The 21,451-nt window shown below is 39.0% G+C and overlaps 1 protein-coding gene across 1 annotated transcript; it reads left to right on the top strand.

Annotated features, from left to right (window-relative positions):
- The first annotated feature begins 1,102 nt into the window (after window positions 1-1,102).
- MARCHF5 (membrane associated ring-CH-type finger 5) lies at window positions 1,103-20,969 on the top strand. The gene is made up of 6 exons (XM_065746742.1): window positions 1,103-1,311; window positions 13,623-13,825; window positions 16,658-16,788; window positions 18,797-18,980; window positions 19,421-19,587; window positions 20,695-20,969. Exons 1-6 carry the CDS (start codon window positions 1,268-1,270, stop codon window positions 20,809-20,811), a joined length of 846 nt encoding a protein of 281 aa, XP_065602814.1. The 5' UTR covers window positions 1,103-1,267; the 3' UTR covers window positions 20,812-20,969.
- The last annotated feature ends 482 nt before the right edge of the window (window positions 20,970-21,451 follow it).

The following is a 21,451-nucleotide window of genomic DNA, read 5'->3' as shown; positions in this document are numbered from 1 at the left end:
GCTGCTACCTCGCGCAGCAAATACAGTATAACAAAGCAAGATATAACTTACACAGGATTTAGAGGACTGGTTACATGCAGCAGAGCTGCAGTTATTAGATACACCGACACATCGATCAACACTTGAGAAGGAAGACTTAAAGCTGATCTTTACCAGCCCTCCTAGGAATCGGGAATGTAGTGTCTCTGCAAGGAGTGACACTGCCCTTCACGTGGGGAACATAAAAGACGCAGAATTTTTCATGTGTGCCAACGCACACACACTTGGGCTGACGAAGGAGTGGGAGAGGGCCCTGCGGAGCCAATAGCAACGTCTCCCTGCTGCTGTCTGCCCCTTCGTGCCATCGCGGCTTTTCAGATTCTAAAGTCCTATATCTTAGGCCGTGTATCGACTTCAGAGCATTCAGTGGATTTTAAAAGCACTTCGGGGCTTTTTCTCCACTTGTATAAGCTGCAGTGGAAGCGCTACCAGCGCCCACCAGCCCCCTTCCCCAAGCACACAGGGCCGCTCTCAGGGTTGCGGAGCTCTCCCCTCACACAAGAAAACAACGCGACCGCGGCCCCTCCCCCAACCCCGCGCGGGGCCGCCCTCCCCAGGGGCACAGGCTGCACCTGCCGGCCGGCGGCAGCTCCTCTGCAGCTCCCCGCCCTCAGCAGCGGCACCACCGTGCGGGACGGGCTGCGGAGCGTAACGGCCCCTGCCCGTGAGGGAGAGCGGAGGCGCGAGGGCCCTTCCCGCCGCTCTCCGCTCGACGACCCCGGGCCGGTGCGGAGCGCGCGGGGCGGGGCACGGCACGGTGCCGCCTCTCCCCCAGCAGAGCCTTGTACACGAGCGCGGCCCCTACCTGCCCCGCGCGTAGTGCTGGGCAGCGGTTAGAAGAGGAACGGCATAGGGAGGGGAGTGGACGGGGGGGAGTGTACCCCGCGGGACCTTTAAGCCCCCGGAGGCCGCAGGACTACACTTCCCGGCTGCCCCGGCTGCACCCTAGGCGCAGGCGCGGTGTGGAATAGGGCGGAGCGGATGTCGTGGTTGCGTTCGGCCTTTACCTCACAGAGGCGCCCCCGCCTCTCACCTCGGGCGCGCGGAGGCTCGGGTCGTGCGCGTGTCTTCTTGCGCGTGTCCCGCCCGCCGAGGGAGGTGTGTGGCGGGGGCGGCCCTGCTGCACGGCCCCGATTTCTCCCGGCTTGACGCGCCGCTCCCCCTGCGCTGGGCCCCTTTGTCGGGCTGCGGGCCCTTGGCTAGGCCCGCGCCTTCCACTGCTGGAGCCATGTCGGAGCAGACGGGCCTGGCCTTGCCGCAGACCATGGACAGGTACGAGAGGACCGGCTCTGGGAGGCCCAGTAGAGCGTCTGTGGGCTGGGCTCGCCGTGGCTTTTGTCTCTTGGGTGGACTGGGCCGCGTTAAGCTCGGCCGTGCATCAGTGTGCAGCGGTAGGTAACTCAGGCACGGGAAGCGTTTGGGGTGTTCCCGGAGGCCTTGAAAGGCGAGGTGAGTTTAGCCGGGCCTCGTGGGCTTTGTTGTTAGCTTTGTTGCCTTTGGAGAGACCTGTAGTTGCTTTTTGGTGTTGCTGTTAAAAAGTGCAACTTGTAAGCTGCTCTGATTTAAGTCTAGTGGAGAAAAGGCGTTCGCTCTTGTTACGCTTTCTTCCTCTGCTTACTTGTATTTGCATACGAAACACTTTCACCCTGTTCTGCTGAGGATTTGAGATTCCCACTGTACGCCGTTGAGTCATCCGGGAAGCTCTTGAGTCCTGCCCCTATAGGCAACGCAACAACAGCGGTGTTAGCGCCGGAGGCGTGACAGCCGGCTGTTTCCGAAGGTGGGAACCCATCAGAAATCTGTCCTCTACTGATTAACCCATCAAGCTTTCATCACAAAGAACAAAAAAGGAAAAAAAAAAAAAAAGAACTACCAAACCCTGATGCTCTGATGTTATTCTCCTTTTGTAAGGAAAAAGGATTGTACTGAAATATAGGCTGTCAGCAGGCAGGTGATGGCGAGACAAACTCTGGTTGGCAAGGGCAGAGCTTACACCACTTGAAAGGTGAGGATGAGGAATTCCAGTCGGATGCAGGAAAAGACTAAAAGTGAGTTGTTGGGGGACAGAGGAAGAGGGAAAGCTAGTTGTTGGTTTTTTAGAAAACCAGGAGAAGAGATGTTGTTAAGGAGCCTGAGAATCAGGAACTGGAAACATTTTTGCAAGAAGTAACAGATGGGGATAGTTTTTGTATGTTTGTTTTTAGAAGCACTGTTATACTTTCTGGGAATACAGAGAATAAAAAGGAAGTTGAATAGGAGGAAGATGGTAATAAACCTATTGTGTAGAAAGGAAGAACGAGGAAGATTAGGAAGAATGTTGCACACCTGAAACTAAGTTTCATCTTCATCCTGAACTTTGTCCTCTGATGATATGTAATGTTTCATTATTTTGGATGCCTAAGAAATCATTATATTCTGAGTGGCTGCCCTGCTGTCTGTGGCTGTTTTAACATAGTGTGAGGTCCTAATTCAGTGGGAAGTGTCTGAGGTGGTGTTTATCTGTGTTGCAAACAGTAAATTGATGTAATTAGATGACTGCCTAATAAAACTGAAGCTTTTCTTTTGTGCTTCATCAGCATTTGGGACTGTGACATGCTAAAATCTAGAATCTTTTGTCATGTCTTTGCAGTTGTTTTTTTTTTTTAAAGCTTACATTTTTAAAATGTCCTTCTTTTTTTCTTCTGTATTTCTTCTACCCTGGAAGAGACTTTAGGGTCTTCCCAGTATTAGTAAAGGTGCAAAGGTTACTAGTGTTCATGATAATATTACAATAAACTTTATGAAAAACTGTTAAAACCAAATGGTGTGTAGAAAGGAGTGAAGGAAGTCATGGAAGATTTAGGTGAGCGTTCAGTAGGAAGGAAATTGGTTACCTACCAGCCAGACCAGTTCGCTGTTGTTTAATTGGATATATGGATTCCCGGGGTTTGATGCACGTTTAATGTTCTTAGAAACTAGTTTCACAAAGCTGAAAGGATACATCTCTGGCCCTTTCCAAAGGCTTTTCCTAGTAAATTTGGAGTAAGAGTTGATCATCTAAAATAACTGGAAAATTCCTGGCTTGCTTAACAGTGAGGGCGATAGGGGAAAGGTTTGAAGTGCTTAGGAAGCATAGAAGAAGGTATGAAGAATGACTGCAGCTTTCATGCAAGCTTGTTGAACTCAGTATAGGAAGCTTTAGAAGCAGCATTATGGGAAACAATTAATGGAAATGGTAAGAAGGCACCAAGTATTTAGGGTTTGTATTTAATTCAGGGCTTATTACAATACAAGAAGAAAGATCTTGGAGTGAGACCTTAAAATGCAGTCAGTGTGAATGAGTCTTCTGTTGCATACTGGGGTTATGGAGTGTGATTACAGGAAACTCTACTGTTTGTTCATCTGGTGTTTCTCAAGATCATGCATAACTGCTTTCGTGTAGTATGTAGTGATGATCAAGACAAACATTGCAGTATTTCACATCAGGAGACATAACCTGTGAATGGCTCCTTTCTAGGGATTCGGAAGGGCAGAAGTGCCTTTTCTTCCATGCTGTTATCACTGCTGCTAATGACAGGTAGTTATTACACTGGGTAGCAGTAACAAGTGCGTATACAGAAGCTTTTGAGTAACTGTTAATGTATTATCATTTCACACAGAGCAGACACTGTTAAATCAAATTGAAATCTCACAGTGAAGGATGCAGATAATAGCTTTTCAGTGAATGAGGCATTCATTTGAGTGTAATACTTGTCATTGGGAGGGAAAAGTAGTTTTCTTTCTGATAAGTAGGTGGTATCACTGAGAATTTGTGAGAACGGTGATGTGCTATTTTATGAGTAATTTATTGCTGCAGATCTGAATGTATGCACTACTTTGTATGCAAGGGTGATAGTTCTAAAATCAAGTTCTTCAGTATGTATTTGTGAGTGACAACATCTGCAATAACGTGTAAATTTTTTGGGCTCATCTGTTATTTTTCCTGCATAATTTTAGTGTGGACCACATTTCTAGCAAATTATGCCTTTCTAATAAAAAGGGTAAATAGCTGTTGTGATATAATCAATTTCTTATGTGAAATTTCTAGCTAAGGACTTTATACTTAACTGAAATGAAAGGTTGCTACACCATAAATACAAGAGGCATGAGATGCAGTCATGACCATAAAGTGACACTACTTCCTGGAACTCTGTAGTCTGTGGCATGTAGGAGACTGACCTAGACCATTTATTCTTTTTGGCCTTAAAGTTGGGTTTTCCATCTCTTCGTCACTTTTTTCTTCTGGCTCCTGTTTAAATAACAGACCAGGGTAATAGTCTTAAAATAGTGACCTCCTGCATGCAGTCAACTCTGGAGCTTTATTTCTGGAAATATATATATATTTGAAGTACTGGTCTAAGTAATGAAATTTTATTATTTTTAATCAATTTATTTACATCAGTGCTTCTTCCAACTGAACACTTCTACTAAATGTTCTTCTAGCTGCCTTGCCAGGTGTTCTGGCTGCTTTGTGCATGCTTCAGACTTGTTCTTTCTGTGTAATGTTGGAAGATAAGCTGTTGAGCTTTGTCAGATTCTGATACTAGGTTTCATTAGTAACTTAATCTTTTAAGTATGTAGGTTGCTCAAAAAGTAATGCTTACTATTTATTTTCATGGAAACTAGAACACACACAAAGAGCACGAAAACACTATTTCATAGAGCAAATTGTCAGCTACAAAATGCTATTTTTCAGTGTAGTCACTCGCATCCTCTGTTTGGTCTCCATAAACGTTCAGCAAGTGGTGATGAATGACAGTGGGTGTGTGCTGCTGTTTCCAAATGGAGGAGTTCAGTGATACACCTTTGCACACACATCTCCATATGTGAGATGCTATTGTGTCAGACTGCCCCTCTGCTGCCATCTGTCACATGGCAGCAGTATGGAATGGAATTAGTGGGAAGGTTCAGCCTTTACTGCCATACCACCACCACCTGCCTTTGACTTCATTGGCCAATGTAATAAAATAGGAGGCATTACTTTCAGTGCAGCTGTCATAATTATTTCTTTCCTGTGTCATTTGCTTGTAAAATGTAGTTCTATAACTGTGGTTTTAGGCATAAATAATGAGTAAATTCACTTTCTGAAGTAATGTCTGTAGCTGCATCTCAACAGTTTGCTATTCAGTAGCTCTAAGTAACAGCTTTCCCATTGGTGCTAGGACTGCAGTTAGCACTGGCCTGTAATGCTGAGCCTTCCTACAAGAGGGCCTGACTGTGACTTGACAGAGTTGCTGTTAGAATACATACAGTAAAACTAATAATTATTCATCTTGCTGTGCGCTCTTTTTAACTGCGTTGGCTGAATCAGATGCTTTTTGAAGTGACAAGATTTAAAAAGCTATTAAACAGCTAATTCTTATAATGCAGTCAGTGACAAGCTGATATTGATAGCAAACATAGTGAAAATACTTGATTCGTTCAAAAATTGGAAGCTGTCATTTTTTTTTCTTGTTAGGTTTTTACTTTTGTGATAAACATTTCATTGGATAGCTTCCAATTCATATTTTGTGTTAATAATTTGGTCAATCAGATGTGTTAAAAAACAACCTAAAAAGCTAAATGCTTAGCCACACACTGGCTTTTTCTAGTGATGTCATTGCCTATTTTTACCTTAATGTGAGCCGTAATGCTAAAATGTGCTCTTCTTTTTAAGCTTTATTCTCTTGACTTCAGCAAGATTATCTACAGATTGCTCTTGCAGTTTGGTTATGTTCAGGCTTCAGAACGCTGATTTCTGTTTGTTTTGTGGTAGCGATTTGTTGCAGTTTTCTATCTGAAGACCACTTCTTCCTCTCCTCCAATATGAAAGGGCTGCTCTAAGAATAATGCCTCCTTGTTTTATCAGCAAAGATGAGTGAAAACTGATTGCAAACCTTTAGAAGGCCTTTGCCCACCTGTATAAAACTGTCAGGATGTTATTTGGAAGCTATTTTAACCTTGAGACTTTTGTATTATGTGTATAGATTTCCATTTTGGCGTCTGCTTTGATAAACTTGTGTGCAAACTTGAACATTTTAAACTTAATGACTGCCTAACAGCTTAGTTCTACCTGCAGACAGTAGACAATTTGCTCTCTTTTTTCAGGGTGAGGAAACTCCCAAGAAGCTGTTTATCATCTTTGGTACTGAAAAATCTTAGTACTGTATATACATTTTCAGGGCACTCAAACAGTATTTTCATCTGTTGCATCTAAAAAGCTGTACAAAAGACTGTATTGATAGCTTCTTAGATCTCCATAATAGTGCTTAGCTGTTTCCCTTGGCGTGGTGGCTGAAGTGAAAACTTGTGTCAACTAGTACAAATATACCAAGTAACTATTTTAATATGTATAATTTCAGGGAAAAAAACAAACCCAAAACCTACAACGTTAATTAATTTTAGAAGATCTTTAAAGTGCAAGTGGCAGTGAATACACCAAATGTTTATTGGTGCTTATGGTCCTGCTTTACTGTAGAGAGGACAGGGAGTTTCATGCATGAAAATACATAATAGAACTTCTGTTTTAAAGCTGTGATGTCTTTATGTAGTTTTCTGTTCTCCCCTCGCTTATTTTTCCTGTTAACAGATTCTTCCTCCTGGCATCTGAGTACTTTGTTTAGAAGTCAGTATTTTATGCTGGGCTAAAACATGCCGACATAAGGCTGCCTTCTGTGAAGGTTACTGTTAGGGAGGCCATGTGCTGAGTGCTTGTGATGGCTGTGCTGGTGAGTCATGCAGTCAGCTTGACAGCGCTGGGCTGTTACTTAATGTTATGATCAGACACCTTGGTGCTTGGTTTGCGTTTACTGAAGACTTCTCCAAATTTTCAATGCCTGCCAAATATAAGTATCTATTTGTGAGCCCATCACCTCCCCAAAATCTCTCTTCTTGGGGTTTAGAGTCTGTATTGAATTATTTTTTTGTGACTTTTTGATGCTTTGTTCTTAAATTTTTGTTATGAATATTAGGAAGGTATAAGATGACTGTGTCTTCTAGGTTTCTTTTGCTTGCTCTCTCACATACTGTAAATTCTATAATAAAAATAGAAGCTATAAACTGAGAATATAACTTGAGTAATAGCATCTATTATATAAGCTATTGAATTCCAAGCCATTTGCTTGGAGACATCCTGCCAATTTTTGCAGCTTTAGGACTCCATTTTTTATTTTATCTCTACTTTGTTTGGAAGAATGTAACAGGAAAAATTGCTTTAATCATGGAACTAAGAATGGAATGTGAACAGCCATAAGCTTGGTTTTTAACTGATAAAGTCATTGCTAATGTGTTTACTTTTAACTGTACTATGATTAAAGATTAAGTTTTATTTTTACATTAGCTGTGTGACGCTTTAAAATTGATGCAGGAGTTTGTGCTTGCATAATGCAGACTCTGTGAATGGGATCAGAGTTTGTACTTCTTATCTTTTATCCTTTGCTTGTCACAGTAGTGGTTTAATGTCAAGATGGCTACAATTTCAGGCATGTCAAAGTTCTGTTCTCTATTTATGTTGCTTCTGATATTTGTAACATCTACCACCTACTTTTTACGTGTACTACAAACACCAGTATTGGTATTCTTCTCATGCAGTTTCTCTTCTTTCTCCAGTGCAAATTAAACAGTTTTATATAGTTCAGTGCTTTTTAAAAAGAGAAATGACATGTTTTCATCTTATTCTTGAAACTGGCAGTTGTACTTAACACTCCAGTTTAAAACATCATATTAAGAATATCTTGATACCAGTCTTTGAGAATGCACAGATATGGCTAATGCTTGTCCTCTCTTATCTGTAGTAATTTAATGTTATAAGATGGAGAGCTAAATGAGTTATTTTCTGTGCATTGTTCTTGATTAAATGCTTTTTCATCAGCATTTTTATACACTGGCTTGGCTGAAGTGTTGTTACCCACTAACTGGAGAATGTATTGACTGAGCTGCTGAAAGCAGTGGTGCAGGTAATCTTTTTTTCTTCCTCTAAGTGTAGAATCCAGGTCATGATGACTGTGATCAAGAGTATAGTTGAAAGTGCTTTTCCCAGGAGGCTTCAAATGATTGAAGTTTGACAGATATATATGGTTTCTTGTTTTGCTATGCTTTTATTGTCTGGCAAGTAAATTTGGTGCATTGGAAACCATGGAAACAGTTGAAAATCAAAGTTTAGCACATAGTGAAGCATGTAATGTGTCCCTGGGGAGTAGGCATTGGTGTAAGAATTCAATACAGTAGATTGCAGATGAATTACAGGAAGAACGACTTTTAAATTTACTTTGAAGTCTTACTCTGTCTTCTGATACATCTGGCAGTGTTGCTAGAACAAAGTTTTTCAGCCTCATAATAATCCATCCTCCTTTAATGTCTTATTGGTGTAAAAATTGGGTAGTTCTGCCTGTCAGGAGTTGGGTGTTCTACCTTAATAGCAGGTCATGTTATCAGTTGGAGAAAACTGTGTGTGGTCCTCTTGCCATCTGGAGTTCTTGTAGTATCTTGAGCATGCTAGCTGCCTTTCTTTCTACGGGCAGAGTAAATATTAGTATACAAATCCTACCTCATCTAGCTTCTTACTAACTATATTATACATATACATACTTGTCATGCTGCTCAGCAGTTCAGCACTGAGAGAAGCTGAGGCTTTAAAGAATTTCATTTTCCTCATCCAAGCTTTCAGACATACTGCTCTATAATATTGCAACTATTGCCGGCAATCCGAACATGATTAAAATGTTTAAAGGAACATTCAAGAAGTATTTCTAAGTGACCTCTGAATCATAATTTGCTAGGTGTTCTGCTACTGTATTATTACAGTAGTACCATTACACAGCAGTGTTACATTACATATTACTGTTACTTTTTACTCAGCCTTCTTTTTTTTTTTTTTTTTTTTGAATTACATCCAACCCATATTTCAGCTTTGGAAGTAACTTGTGTGTAAGCTTTCTGATGTCACTCTTCACCCCCCCATTACTGGATTTATTCACTGTTTATTTCCTGTATCTGGTGGTAAGTTTTGCATTACTGCTCCATAGCAGTTGCTTAGTGTTTTAGATTGCTAGAGGTGTATGCTAAGCTGCTAAAAAGTAATGATGACAGCTTAATTTGTAAAAACGGGTAATGTTTCATTAATAAGATGCTTGTTCTCAGTAGTAGTTTTGCCTGATTTGTCCATTGCTTGGTTTCAAGAAGGCCCTGCTTTCCTTTTCCACTTCAGTTAAATAGATGTTTGTAACAGCAAAGTTCTTTGTGTATTTAGAGACCTGCAGCAAGGCTGCTGGACCTTGGTGATTACTCACATTTTCCTTTTGAGAAAGTGAAATAAGTATGGTAATAGCAAATTGAGCCCTTCTGAAGAGAATTGATTTGTGAACCCTTTATGGAAGGTGTATGCTTGAGTAACTGTTTGGTCTGTCCTGAATGAACAGTGGTTGTTATTATTACTTCAACAAGTAGTGTAAATTCTTCGATAAACTAGGCCCTAAAACCCAATGAGAACTTAAATGTACTTGAACGTATGATAACTAAATCTACTGGAGATTCCTTACTCCAAGTTAAATAGAAGCAAAGGCCATGAATACATGTAAGGCATGATTTGAGTGCAATAGGTGGTGGCTGGCAATCCAAGGTTTAATTTTATCCAAAAGCTATAAAGTTGCCAGCAGGATTTTGTGAACTGTCCTTTACTTGTATCTCTTTATATAGTTTGGTTAGCTCAGGAGTAAACTCCTTCTCTTTAATTGGAGCTATTATTCACAACACATAAATAAGCTGAACTAATGTTAATGGATAGGTCTCTGGTATGCTTTGTGGCTAGTTATTTTGTTTTGCTTTTGTGTGTTTCCCTGACTGCCTTTGGGTGTTAGTCATCTGTGAGCTTTTTTTTTTTTTTTTTTTTAACAAAATAAAAAAATATATAAAAAAGCTTCTTAAAGTGAGGTTTAAACAATGCCATCCTCTGGTCAGAGGAAGTCAGAGCTTTTCTATGGATGCTGCAATTGTCTGGCCATGTGTTTATGATTTTAATGAATTTTTATGAATTTAAAATTTCCTGGCTGGTTGTTTTTTTTTTTTTTTTTTTTTGACAAAAGCACTACTTTTGTAGTAAAGGCTTGACCAGGAATGGCAGGATATTAAGACATATTACCTTTAGGAACTTCCTTTTATTAGTTACTCTTAGTTTCAAGGGGGCAGCAAGCTTTCTACCTGAATGATCCCAGTTGGCACATAGCTGTTATGCCACACTGCCTTAAATAAGATTGGTTGAAGTCATGATGGAGCCTGTATAGCTGGTGTCATGCACTAGAGTAGCTTTGCACTGCTGCCTTGCTGGGCTCATTTTTTCAACTGTGAGAATTTTTGGAGTTTGATAGACAGAACTCAGGTTGAAAGTGAAAGCATTTTATTCTTAGAGAACTGGAAAATACTGGGGGAGATAGCAGGGCTCCATCTCTAATCCTGCTGCAATCTCAATTTGCAATCTCTAATCCTGCTGCAATCTCAATTTTTCCTTATTGAAAAATTTCCAATTTTTCAATAAGCAGCATCCACCATTCTGCTGGATAGGTCTCATGCATTCTGCTGCTGAAGTCTCCATGATGCTTCAGGCTTTGCAACTGAGAGCATCTCTTCTAACACTTGCTCTCCCCCAAGAAGCATGACATAAACTAGTGTATCTCATGCTAAGTGGCACTGCCTTCCTGATAGCATTTATCAGACACATAGGCCATACTTGCTTGTCTCTTGTGACCAGAGAATGGTTTTCCGTCACAAGATCTTTCTTGCTCCTGCTTTCTTCCTACTCAGGAGAAGGAAGTGCTTTGCAGAGTATTTGCAGTGTATTGTTTCACTGCTTCTTGAGAAAAGAGCTTACTGTGTTACTCTCCTGAAATGATTTGCAAAGCAGCTTGCCTGCATTGCGTGCTGCTGCATAACTTCCTTTAATTTTGGAATCTTGGTCTTTCCACTTATGTATAATTTTACAGTATGTAGAGCATAGTCGGTAGGTTTATTGATAGCTTATTGCTATTCATCAGTAATATTTTATCTGTCAGTATTGTCTATGCATTAAAAACTTAGAAGCTCATGAAAAGTAGCTTTACAAATAGTGGACTCTGGTTGTTCCTTTGGGACTTTGCCTTTTCATGGCCAGCTATTGGAGTGCTTTCAGTCACATCTTCCAGTGCATGCTTTCACCTGTTACTGCATTGGCTCATGAAGAGATTTCTTCTATTTTATGAAGAATCTTTAATGGGAGGAAAATGCTTTTTGGCTAATGGTTAAGTGCTAGGTCTTGCTAAAAGTTTTGCAAGAATTTTCTTCTCAGGGGTCTTCTGTTTGTACTTGAACTTCACGTGTGTATGCCACTGAACCAAAGGGGAGAATTTCATTCTCTTGAAGCACTGAATATGTGGAAACGAGCTATAAACAGCTGTGTTGTCCTAATCTCACAGATCACCTTCTATTAAGTGTTGTGAATGTCTGGTGGGCTTACTGGGCCTTGGAGATTTGTGAGAGCTCTTTACTGATGGTATACAACTAACGTACTTTTAAAATGCTGTTATTGCTTGTGTAGTGTTTCCTGCTTGAAAACAAAGCTTTATCATGACTAGTTCATCTCTCACAGACTGAGGTGATTTGATTTCAATAACTTTAATTGGGTCTCATCCTTCTTCTCATCTAATGCTGATTTGAGGAAAATAATATTTAAACAGAGTACAACCCATAATTCATCAGTGTGCCTGTTAGTGTGTCTGTTGTTATGGGAGGATCTCCCTGGTGCGTTGGTGCTATTGCTATAGGAGAGCAGCTTCCTTAGTGATGCCAGTTCATGGTTTGCAGAAGCTTCTTAAGCAAGCTATGGATTTCTGGATTAATTGTATAACGTTTTGAGTGTAGGCTCTCTGATCTTTATTACAGTTTTCTGTCTATCCACTTTGCTTTTTACATGTGTAGTTTCATGAAGGGAATTAATCTTTAGTAGGAAATAAAGTGGATGCAATTAGTTTTTATCTGAGTCAGAATAAATTTTTTTTTAGACTGGACAACTTCTAGGTACTGGGGACCTAAATCTAAAATGCATTGGTAATCTTATATTCAGAGTTGAAATGATACTGTTCTGCTTTTTGTGTGTTGTGGTGGTGCTCTTAATGGCTTTCTTATTCTTTTTAACACCACAGACGTATAGGAAAAATACATTAGTATTATTGATTTGGCTCTGTAGAAAAGTCATCAAGGAAAAAGGGATTCTGTTTCTATCAGAAACAATGCTTTGTTCCACCTTTTCTATTTCAGGTTATCTGAGTAGCAGCCTCATTCAGTAGTAAGAATCAAGGTCATATTTTATTCAGTACAAGAAAATGGAAAATGTGGCAAGAGCCAAGATGCTTGTTTTGAAATGGCTTTATTTAGCTCTTTCTGCTACAGATGCAGTCAATGGAAAGAAATAAAGCTAATGATAAAAACATGAGGAATTTGCAGGTCATTATTCATGACTTGTTAAAGGCTTAAGACTATAAAGGGTTTTGGTGTTGTTCTCATAAGTCTTTCAAGTTTTTCAGTTATGATCACCTAGCAAGAAATCAAATGAATCGGTTAAGGAAAAGGTGAAGGTTTTCCTATTAACAGAAGACTTGAACATAATTTAATCCACAGAGCATTCATGGACATATTCACTAGTTAAATATATTTGTCATTATTTGAATACGGTTTAGACTTCTTCGGTTTTGGCCTCACTGGCACCTATAAACCTAACTAGCTCTGTTGTGAAGTTCTTAACTGAAAAATAAAAGTATGAGTTATGAATGTAGACTTAATTGGGTGTGTGGAGTGAATGAGTGGAGCAAAGGACAAAACTGGAAGATGGACAGTGCTGTGAGTAGTATTGCATTGTTTGTTTTTACAGCAAATGTACAGGGGGTGACAGAAACAAGAGGGGGTGATGCAATAAAGGTGAGATACAATTAAGCAGTGAGATGTGGCAAAAATTCTTTGAAGGAGACCTGAGAGGAAGAAGGTCAACAACTGGTGACGAATTCTTCTCTCCTCTAGAGGAGGAGAGAGCAAAGTTTTGTTAACCCCCTTAACACATCCCTACATAAAAACTGTATGTTTTGTAGTTGTATGCATTTATCTAAAGGGTTTGTTATGCTGTATCAGCTGTGTTAAGTTTTTGTCATGTAAGAGGACTGGATTTATTTTCTCAGTTGAAACTACTGCATTGATTTTGTATTTTTCGTTAAAAAAAATAAAACGCTCGGTGTGGAGGGAGATAATTGATCATATAAATCAAATTATATGGATATCTCATGCATTTAATTATTAGGAGGCTGAACTACTGTTGCAGTGCTTTTTAACTAATTAATTAATGATCAAAAACAAATTCAGAATGTATTAAAAGTATCTGCTTAGCTGTCTGTAATATTATATTGTTAATGCTGCAGGACAAGACTGTGGTTAAAAAGAAAAGCCTATGTATTTGGTGATTAGGAATGAAGCAACAAGCATCATTTCTAGGTATACATTTTCTAAGAATATGAACAAAAGTTTAGCACGTGAAAGTAGCAAAAATATCTTTTTTTTTCTTCCTGTAATTACAGAAGCTGCTGGGTTTGTTTTGCCACCGATGAGGATGATCGGACAGCAGAGTGGGTGAGACCTTGCAGGTGCAGGGGCTCCACGAAGTGGGTGCATCAGACTTGTCTACAGCGCTGGGTGGATGAAAAGCAGAGAGGAAACAGTACTGCTAGAGTTGCTTGTCCTCAGTGCAATGCAGAATATTTAATAGTATTTCCAAAGCTTGGTAAGATGTGCATCATTTCAATCATAACATAATGGATTGTTTCTGTATATTGTTCCTAATTCTTTACTTTTTTTTTAATGCTTGGAGTCTCTATTTTATTGACAACTTTGAGCTGAAAAAATTAGGTGAAAGGAGATTTGAGTGATGATACATATTGCTAACGGGAGGAAAAGTAGCCAGTGTGCTGTCAGTTGAAGAAAATGTAAAACACCGTGATAACTTGTTAGTAAGTAATTGGTATATCAGTCCTTGAGTCAATTCTGCTGTAAGGTAGAAAGGAATCTTCTTTACCATGAAAAAGGCATTAAGTGTTGATAATTAGCATTACTTTTGTTGGGGGAGGGAGGAGGAGTTGATATCTGAATACTGAAGATATACCACAAAACTTGAAGGCTTTGGCAATGGACAAAAGTGCCTCTGGTTTGTTTAAAATGCATGCACAGGAGAGGAAAAAAAAAAAAGCATTTTCATTTTATCCTGCAATTTGTGGCATACTTTATTGGAATGCTAAAATGTATAAATATCAGTGTTCCTAGCTTCTGAAAAATCTAAAATTCTTGCATAAGACCGTTCACCTCTTGCGTGCAGGCATCTTGTGAAATCTTTTGATCTATTTTCTCTCACAATGCCAGTTTTTTTCATGGTAAGGATAAGGAGGCATAAAGTTTAATGTGTCTTGTGTAATTTTATACAAATCTAGCAGACCAAGAAAATGATTTGGGGTTCATCAAACTTCCATTATGACCTGAGGTCATAAAATATTACCATATTTTGTTATTTCATGTATATGTTGGTGATTTTTTCAATTTCCTACTTCCTTAATATAATCTTAAGAGATTTGTCTTGCCTTCCTTCTTCACTACTTTCACCCTAGATGGATAATTAAAGTTTACTGGAACTATTTTTTCTAATCTAAGCTCAAAATTCTGTACCTAATTCTGTAGCATGTTTCCTTTCATGATTGGGATCAGTGGGTGCAGTCTGTTAATATTTTATCTCAGACTTCTGCTGTTGCTGTACCATCATGCCAAGGTGTGTAAGGCAAGCCTCAGTGCTTTGTGTTACCCTTCAGGACTTGCAGATTATGATGGTTATGTGTGGTTTTGGGGGGGTTTGAATGTATCTTGCCTTTACCTCCTTCAAAAGAATGATGTAAATTTTCAAAATAGTCCACTAAACTTTCTCAGTGATTGTGGGAAGCTATCAAGATTTAGTGTATTTAGCACTTGCAGTTATGACCTTGTTGCTATTTCAAGATGCTTATCCCAGCCACCTTTTAAATATGCCCTGGAAAGTTAAACATAACTGTTAATACAGTTGAACTGGTTGTTCAACAAATGTATGTTTTGAGTGATACATTCCTTTAAAAAACGACTAAATTTGATACCTATTCAACAGTAAGTTGCTCAGCTTGAGAGTGTGAGTACATTAACTCTGTAACTTTGTCAGCTACTTAATGACTAATGCACATCAGTTGGTGTGTTTGAAGCAGGGTGCTGGTGTTTTTTATTGTGAAGAATGATGCTTAAGGTGCCCTTAAAATTAGAGCTTTTTACTAAAACAGCACATTCTGTACTACAAGATGCATGGGAAGGTAATTAACAGTATATTAGTAGGGTAAAACATGATGCTCTGCCAGAGCTGGACTAACAAGCTAATTAAGCAATGTACTGCCCAAGTTAGTTACACAGAATTGTCTACTAGACTGATACATAGCTTAGCCTTATTTACAGTTACTTATGACAAGTCTACGTGTAAATGAGGTGCTTAAATTGTGGATCTTCAGTATGATACGTGCACAAACACCAGTTAAAAGTTGCAATCCCTACATCAGGTCTCTGGGTGGTAATACCATACAAATGGTATTGAAAATATTGCTCTGTATTTGGGAGTGTTTTACAAGAATGTCAGTGTTGAGATAAATTACACCTAATTCACCTAGATGTTCCTGTTACTTGTTTTCGTTGGCTGGCTGGAGCTGACTAGAATTGGTGTTGGTATGGGGTGGTGGTGTTCTTTTATTTTTTTGAAAGCACACCCATTGTTCTCTTGCAGAGCCAACTAAATCATGAAATGGGAGTCACAATTTAGTCAGCAAGAGAAGTATGCAGAAAAGTAGTCCTCAACTATGTTTACGTTCTGACAACATGTAATATCCTGAAAAGCTTGTTGTAAAACACAAAACAAGACTGCTACTTTTCTGCTGATGTTTAGAAGTCTGGCAAACACAAATATAGCGTGGAATGTGGTCATGGTGATAGCTGCTTTTCAGTTTCCAGACTTTTCACCTTGTAGATTTTTGCTTTGCTGTTTCTCTTGCAGTCTTCAAAAGAAAAGATGTGACTATGCTCTGCTTATCGAAGGCTGCATAAGTACTTTGTTGCTCTGTGCAAGTCTTAAAAGTGGAGTTGTCAATGAACAATGAAACTGTGTATGGTCAACAGCACTAAAGATCAGCTTATGGAACATAATAACTAACTGGATTTTATCTTTCTGAAAAATAATGTAGACAAAAAAGTCACTAAGCTTATAAATGGTTTGTATAGCAGAACCGTTCTGATTCAACAGATGCAAAGGGACGTAGTCAACTACAGCAGTGTAAATTAGTGCTGTAAGGAGTATATTTCTCTCATGTTTCAATGGATGAAATAGTATGTAGAAGTTACTAGTTCAGCTCAGTAGCTTTTAAGCTGTATGTTCTTGTAAGCAGCATATGTAGGATGTCAAATTTGTATTTTGCTGAGTTCATGCTTTCCTGTCGGTAATAGGTGCTGAGAGCTTTCTTCAGTATGTTTGTCTGCATCTTGAAACCTTACTCTTCCTCTGTCATAGGTCCAGTTGTTTACGTTTTGGATCTTGCAGATCGACTGATCTCAAAGGCATGTCCATTTGCTGCAGCTGGAATAATGGTGGGCTCCATATACTGGACAGCAGTTACATATGGAGCTGTGACAGTGATGCAGGTACACATGTATTTCCTCTTCTAGATCTTACAGGCCTTGAAAGCAAGGCTTTTAAATAGGGCGTTAAAATTAATATATATGTAAAAATATATATTTAAGTAAGAATTTATATGTTTATATATAATTTATATATTTAATACAATATATAAATAAAGACTCCTTTCTTCACTCAGCTCAAAATGTGGTTTAGCTACTTTTATCACTTTCAGTGCAGTTAGCAAGTATATTCAAGGTGGGTTTATAGAAAGCTTTTCACTTTTCACAAAGCAGCCAGTCTGCATAAAGCCCATTCTGCCTGTATGAACTGTGTTCATGATCTACAGCTAAGAAAGCTCACTACTGTTGTTCCTGGCTGCCTTGCACATGATAGGCTGATGAACCCACTTCTGTTCTTAAGAAAAAGTGCCCTTAGCACAAGGCTATTGGTAATGGGTAGTGTAACTCCTAGTCTTGAGATTAGAGACTAATCTCTTCTTCATATGCAGAACAGTTTTGCTGGTTACATGGGGAATTTTTCAGTCCCAACTCCTTTCCTTATTACGTAAAGGAAAATGTGCATGTTCTGAAGGATACAATTCGTGGTTAAACAGCAAATGCAAACAACTTTAAATTAATAATACAATCTGAAGTAATCAAAATATGATAGCTGAAAAAACTGTCTCTACTTCAGCTTTTGTGGACTTGAAGTTTAACTACAAGAATAATGTTGGCAGATGCTGGGCTGTTAACTGTTGTTCACAACTATCAAGTTTTACCTACGAGGCTAAAGTTCATAGATTGTACAACTAGCAGGACATTTGTTACTATTTTAGTTGTTGATTCCTGTATCTATCCTATAGGCAATTCAGTTATACACAATACAGATGCATTTATTAATTCTGTGTTACGTTATAGAGTCGTAACTTATTTCACATGTAAAACCTGGTGCTCATCCACGTAGGTTATATGGAACTACTACTTCTCGAGCTGTGTGGTACTGCCCTGTGGTATTCTGCTTTTATACATTTTTGCTGCAAGTTCACATATGATAACCATTTTAACTTTTAACTTTTAACACCAAATGAGTTGGTGCAGTCTCCCTGGTACCAGTGTCACATGGCTGTATAAAAATGATATGACTTACAAGACTTCCTCCATTCACGTGGATGACTTTCCCAACTACAGGATGGTACATCTATGAATTTCCTCGTCCCATAGCTTGTTCTTGTAGCCCTTACGAGGGCACTGCACAAATCTGTAGGGATAAAACTGGAATTTAGTGAAATGTACTAGTCCTTATCGTTCTGAAAACTGCTACACTGAGCCTTTTTCTACAGTAACTTCTATAATATTTTATAGCTTCTTTAGGACTACATAACAAAATGGAAAACTAAACGCTCCCTTCTATCGTTGCTTTACTTTTCACTTGAGATTCTGGCCTTAAGAAGAGGCAAGCTTTGAGTCCAGTTAAGCAACTGCATGGTGACAACTTCACACCTATGTTGTTGCAGTACCTGGTTAAATCGTTGGTTTGAAGGATTGGCTTTTTTCCTCTGGTTTACATACAGTGTGATCTCTATTGCATAAAGGATTCCTAATTAAGATACTTCTAAGTAAAACTTCCTGAAACACAATTTATCATTTATAGAGTAAGATCTAAACAATTTGAGTATAGAACTAATTATTCAAAAATGTAAGTTTTTGTATGCGTTGTTGAAAGCTTTCTGTTCGCATACTTCAGATGTTAATGCTTTTACTCATGAATGCAGAAGGACATTAAACTTTTGCTGAGATGGTAAGGATTTGTGTTACAGGCCTCTGTTGTAAGGTTAATGGCATACACACTGGGGCAAGAAGCTCACTCACCTGAATTATGCTTGATAAACAACCAAGGATGCAAAAGGAAGACTGAGGACATTACTTGAAAGATTTTTGTCATCTTAGTGTGTGGACAGTCCCTCCCCAAAACAAGCCTTTAAAATTGTATTTCTTGTTTGTTTGTTTTGTCCACTATATACATATTTATCAGGTTGTGGGTCACAAAGAAGGTCTTGATGTTATGGAGAGAGCTGATCCTTTATTCCTTTTGATTGGACTTCCCACTATCCCAGTCATGCTAATACTGGGCAAGATGATTCGCTGGGAGGACTACGTGCTCAGACTGTGGCGCAAATATTCTAATAAGCTACAAATTTTGAACAGCATATTTCCAGGTAATGTGGATTGATTTGAAAAGGCAATACTGAGTTAGAGTTTCTCCATCTAGGAGACAGGGATGTGAGTTTTTACCATCTTTAAGTATGGCCGATTATACCTTCCCTCTACTATGTTTGTTTTATTTTAGTTGTGCTCATATGGTACCGAGTGGGGCAGGATGGGCAATAGGAGCAGGAGTATGGTTTCAGTTAAGGCCTTACTAATGAAAGAAGCTACTAAAAATAATGGTTCCTCATTTGAGAGTAAAAGTGAATATAGTCACTTAATTGAAATGGGATATCTGCTGAAAAGAGGGTGAGTTATCAAAGCAACTAAACTGAATATCTGTGCTGATGCACTGTAGATTTATAATGAAGCAGAGGAGGGCAGGACTTGTTCCTTCTGTGTTCTCTTTGAGGCAGTGACTACGTTATCTCTTCATCTCTCGTCCCTGTAGGCATTGGTTATCCTGTTCCTCGTATTCCAGCAGAGGCCAACCCTTTGGCTGATCATGTCTCTGCTACACGAATTCTATGTGGAGCTCTTGTTTTCCCTACTATTGCCACAATAGTTGGCAAGCTGATGTTCAGCAGCGTTAACTCAAATTTACAAAGGACAATCTTGGTGAGTTACTTTTATATTTGTTACGTAAATAGTTATATGGGATTGTAAAGTGCTGTGGGTTGGGGGAGGAAAACAAAAAGAAGAGTAAAGTGAGCTAGAAGTTGAGTGGCATTTGATTAACAGTAGAGGAGATTTTCTAAAGTTGTCTGTCTTGGCCATGGGCAAGCATCACGAGAGATGTTTTTTTGCCTGTGACTTTAAGTAATCTGGACAGGGCTAAAACCTATGTCTGGTATTGTGCTAGGCAGAGCTTAACAGTAGATGAGCAATCAGTATTTATCAACAAGCTCTGCAAGCAAGGACTAGGGTTTGTATTATCAACCTTTTCAGATTAGCTTCTGTTGACTCCTTGAAAGAATCAATTTATTGAAATAAGACTGATAAGATACATTTCATGCACCTTAAACGAAGGCATAAGAACAAATAGAGGAGAAAAACCTCCTTTGTGAATAACCTCTTAGGCTTGCAGCTTTTCAAGAGAAAGCAAATTGAGTTTCATGAACTGGCATCCCTCGTAGATCTGACTGTCATTTCAGTCTCTTTTTTTTTTTTTTTTCCTTTTCTAATGTGGAAGAAACAGTGGTGTTACAACTGTTCATGCAGACTAAAGGCTTCTTAGTCTTTCCCCTTAGAAGATTTGAGATGAAGACAGGGTAAAACTTCAAAAATAATAAATTGGTTTTATTTCACTTTATGCTTGTATTTTTAACGAGTGGCCTCTTCCACAGTCTGTTTATGGAATGGTGACAAATTTGTGCCACCTATAATTATTCAGAGAAGGGGAAAGAAGCAGACAAATTTTACTTAGTTATTGAAATATGTTCTAAAATATGTTCCATTATTCTATGTCGAACTCACAAGGAGATAAAAGTTTTCAAAAATATCTGTAGGTCTATCTTGTAATCCCTTACGTATAGTCTGAACCTCTGCAATACTGTATTGTGACAGAAAACTGTTACCATTTGGAGTTGTCCTAATTACTAACTTCAGAAGAAAAAGCTGTTTGATTAGAAAGTAAACCTTATTTAGCAAGAAACTTTTACAAAGAACACGTGCAATGATGTGATGCTGAACTTTACAGGCTTTCAAAATCTCTTTTTATTTCAGGGTGGAATTGCTTTTGTTGCTATAAAAGGAGCTTTTAAGGTTTACTTCAAACAACAGCAGTATTTGCGCCAAGCTTACCGCAAAATTTTAAATTATCTTGAGCAAGAAGGTGCATAAGGCTGTGATCATCTGATGTCATACAGTCTCACCTAGCAGGTTTCCATGTTGTATTGGTTCCTTCATTATTGCACATAACTGTGATAAGTTGCTGCTCCTGTTTTTTTCTTCAAATGTAATAAAGCACTGTCTCATGGCAGGGTTTATCCTTTCAGTAATCACTGAACCTAAGAATGTGACTTGCTTTGGGGTATTTCTTTTGAGCACCAGGCTTTAGAATTACTTTCTTTGAGCCAATTTGCTGAATGGATGAAAAAAAATAGCACCAACTACACAACAAAAACGCTTTAAATTGTGTAGTTAATATAGGCCACGTCCAGATGCTTTTTCTGATATTACTTTCATATCCAGGCTGTCATCCATTTCAGTGTTACACACAATGAAGGTGTTTGGGGTTTTTTTGTTTGAGAAAGGAAATGAGTCACTACTAAGGAAAAGTAATTGTGGGATATCAGGCAATAAGGATTTTCTTGTTTCTTTGCTGGTGTGGAACAGGGAATGCACAATTGTCAGCGGTTTGTGGGACAGTTTGACCCAATACCGTGACAATTGAGGCAGGGGACCCACGGGCCCACACCGTGGGGAAGGGGAAAGGGAAAAGGAGAAGGGAGATGGGCCTAGGAACAAAACAGCGGCAACG

Source organism: Cyrtonyx montezumae, unplaced genomic scaffold (assembly GCF_038088225.1).
Source record: "Cyrtonyx montezumae isolate F1298 unplaced genomic scaffold, pur_monq_1.0 scaffold_4, whole genome shotgun sequence".
NCBI lineage: Eukaryota > Metazoa > Chordata > Aves > Galliformes > Odontophoridae > Cyrtonyx > Cyrtonyx montezumae.
This window is presented reverse-complemented; position numbering and strand designations above follow the sequence as displayed.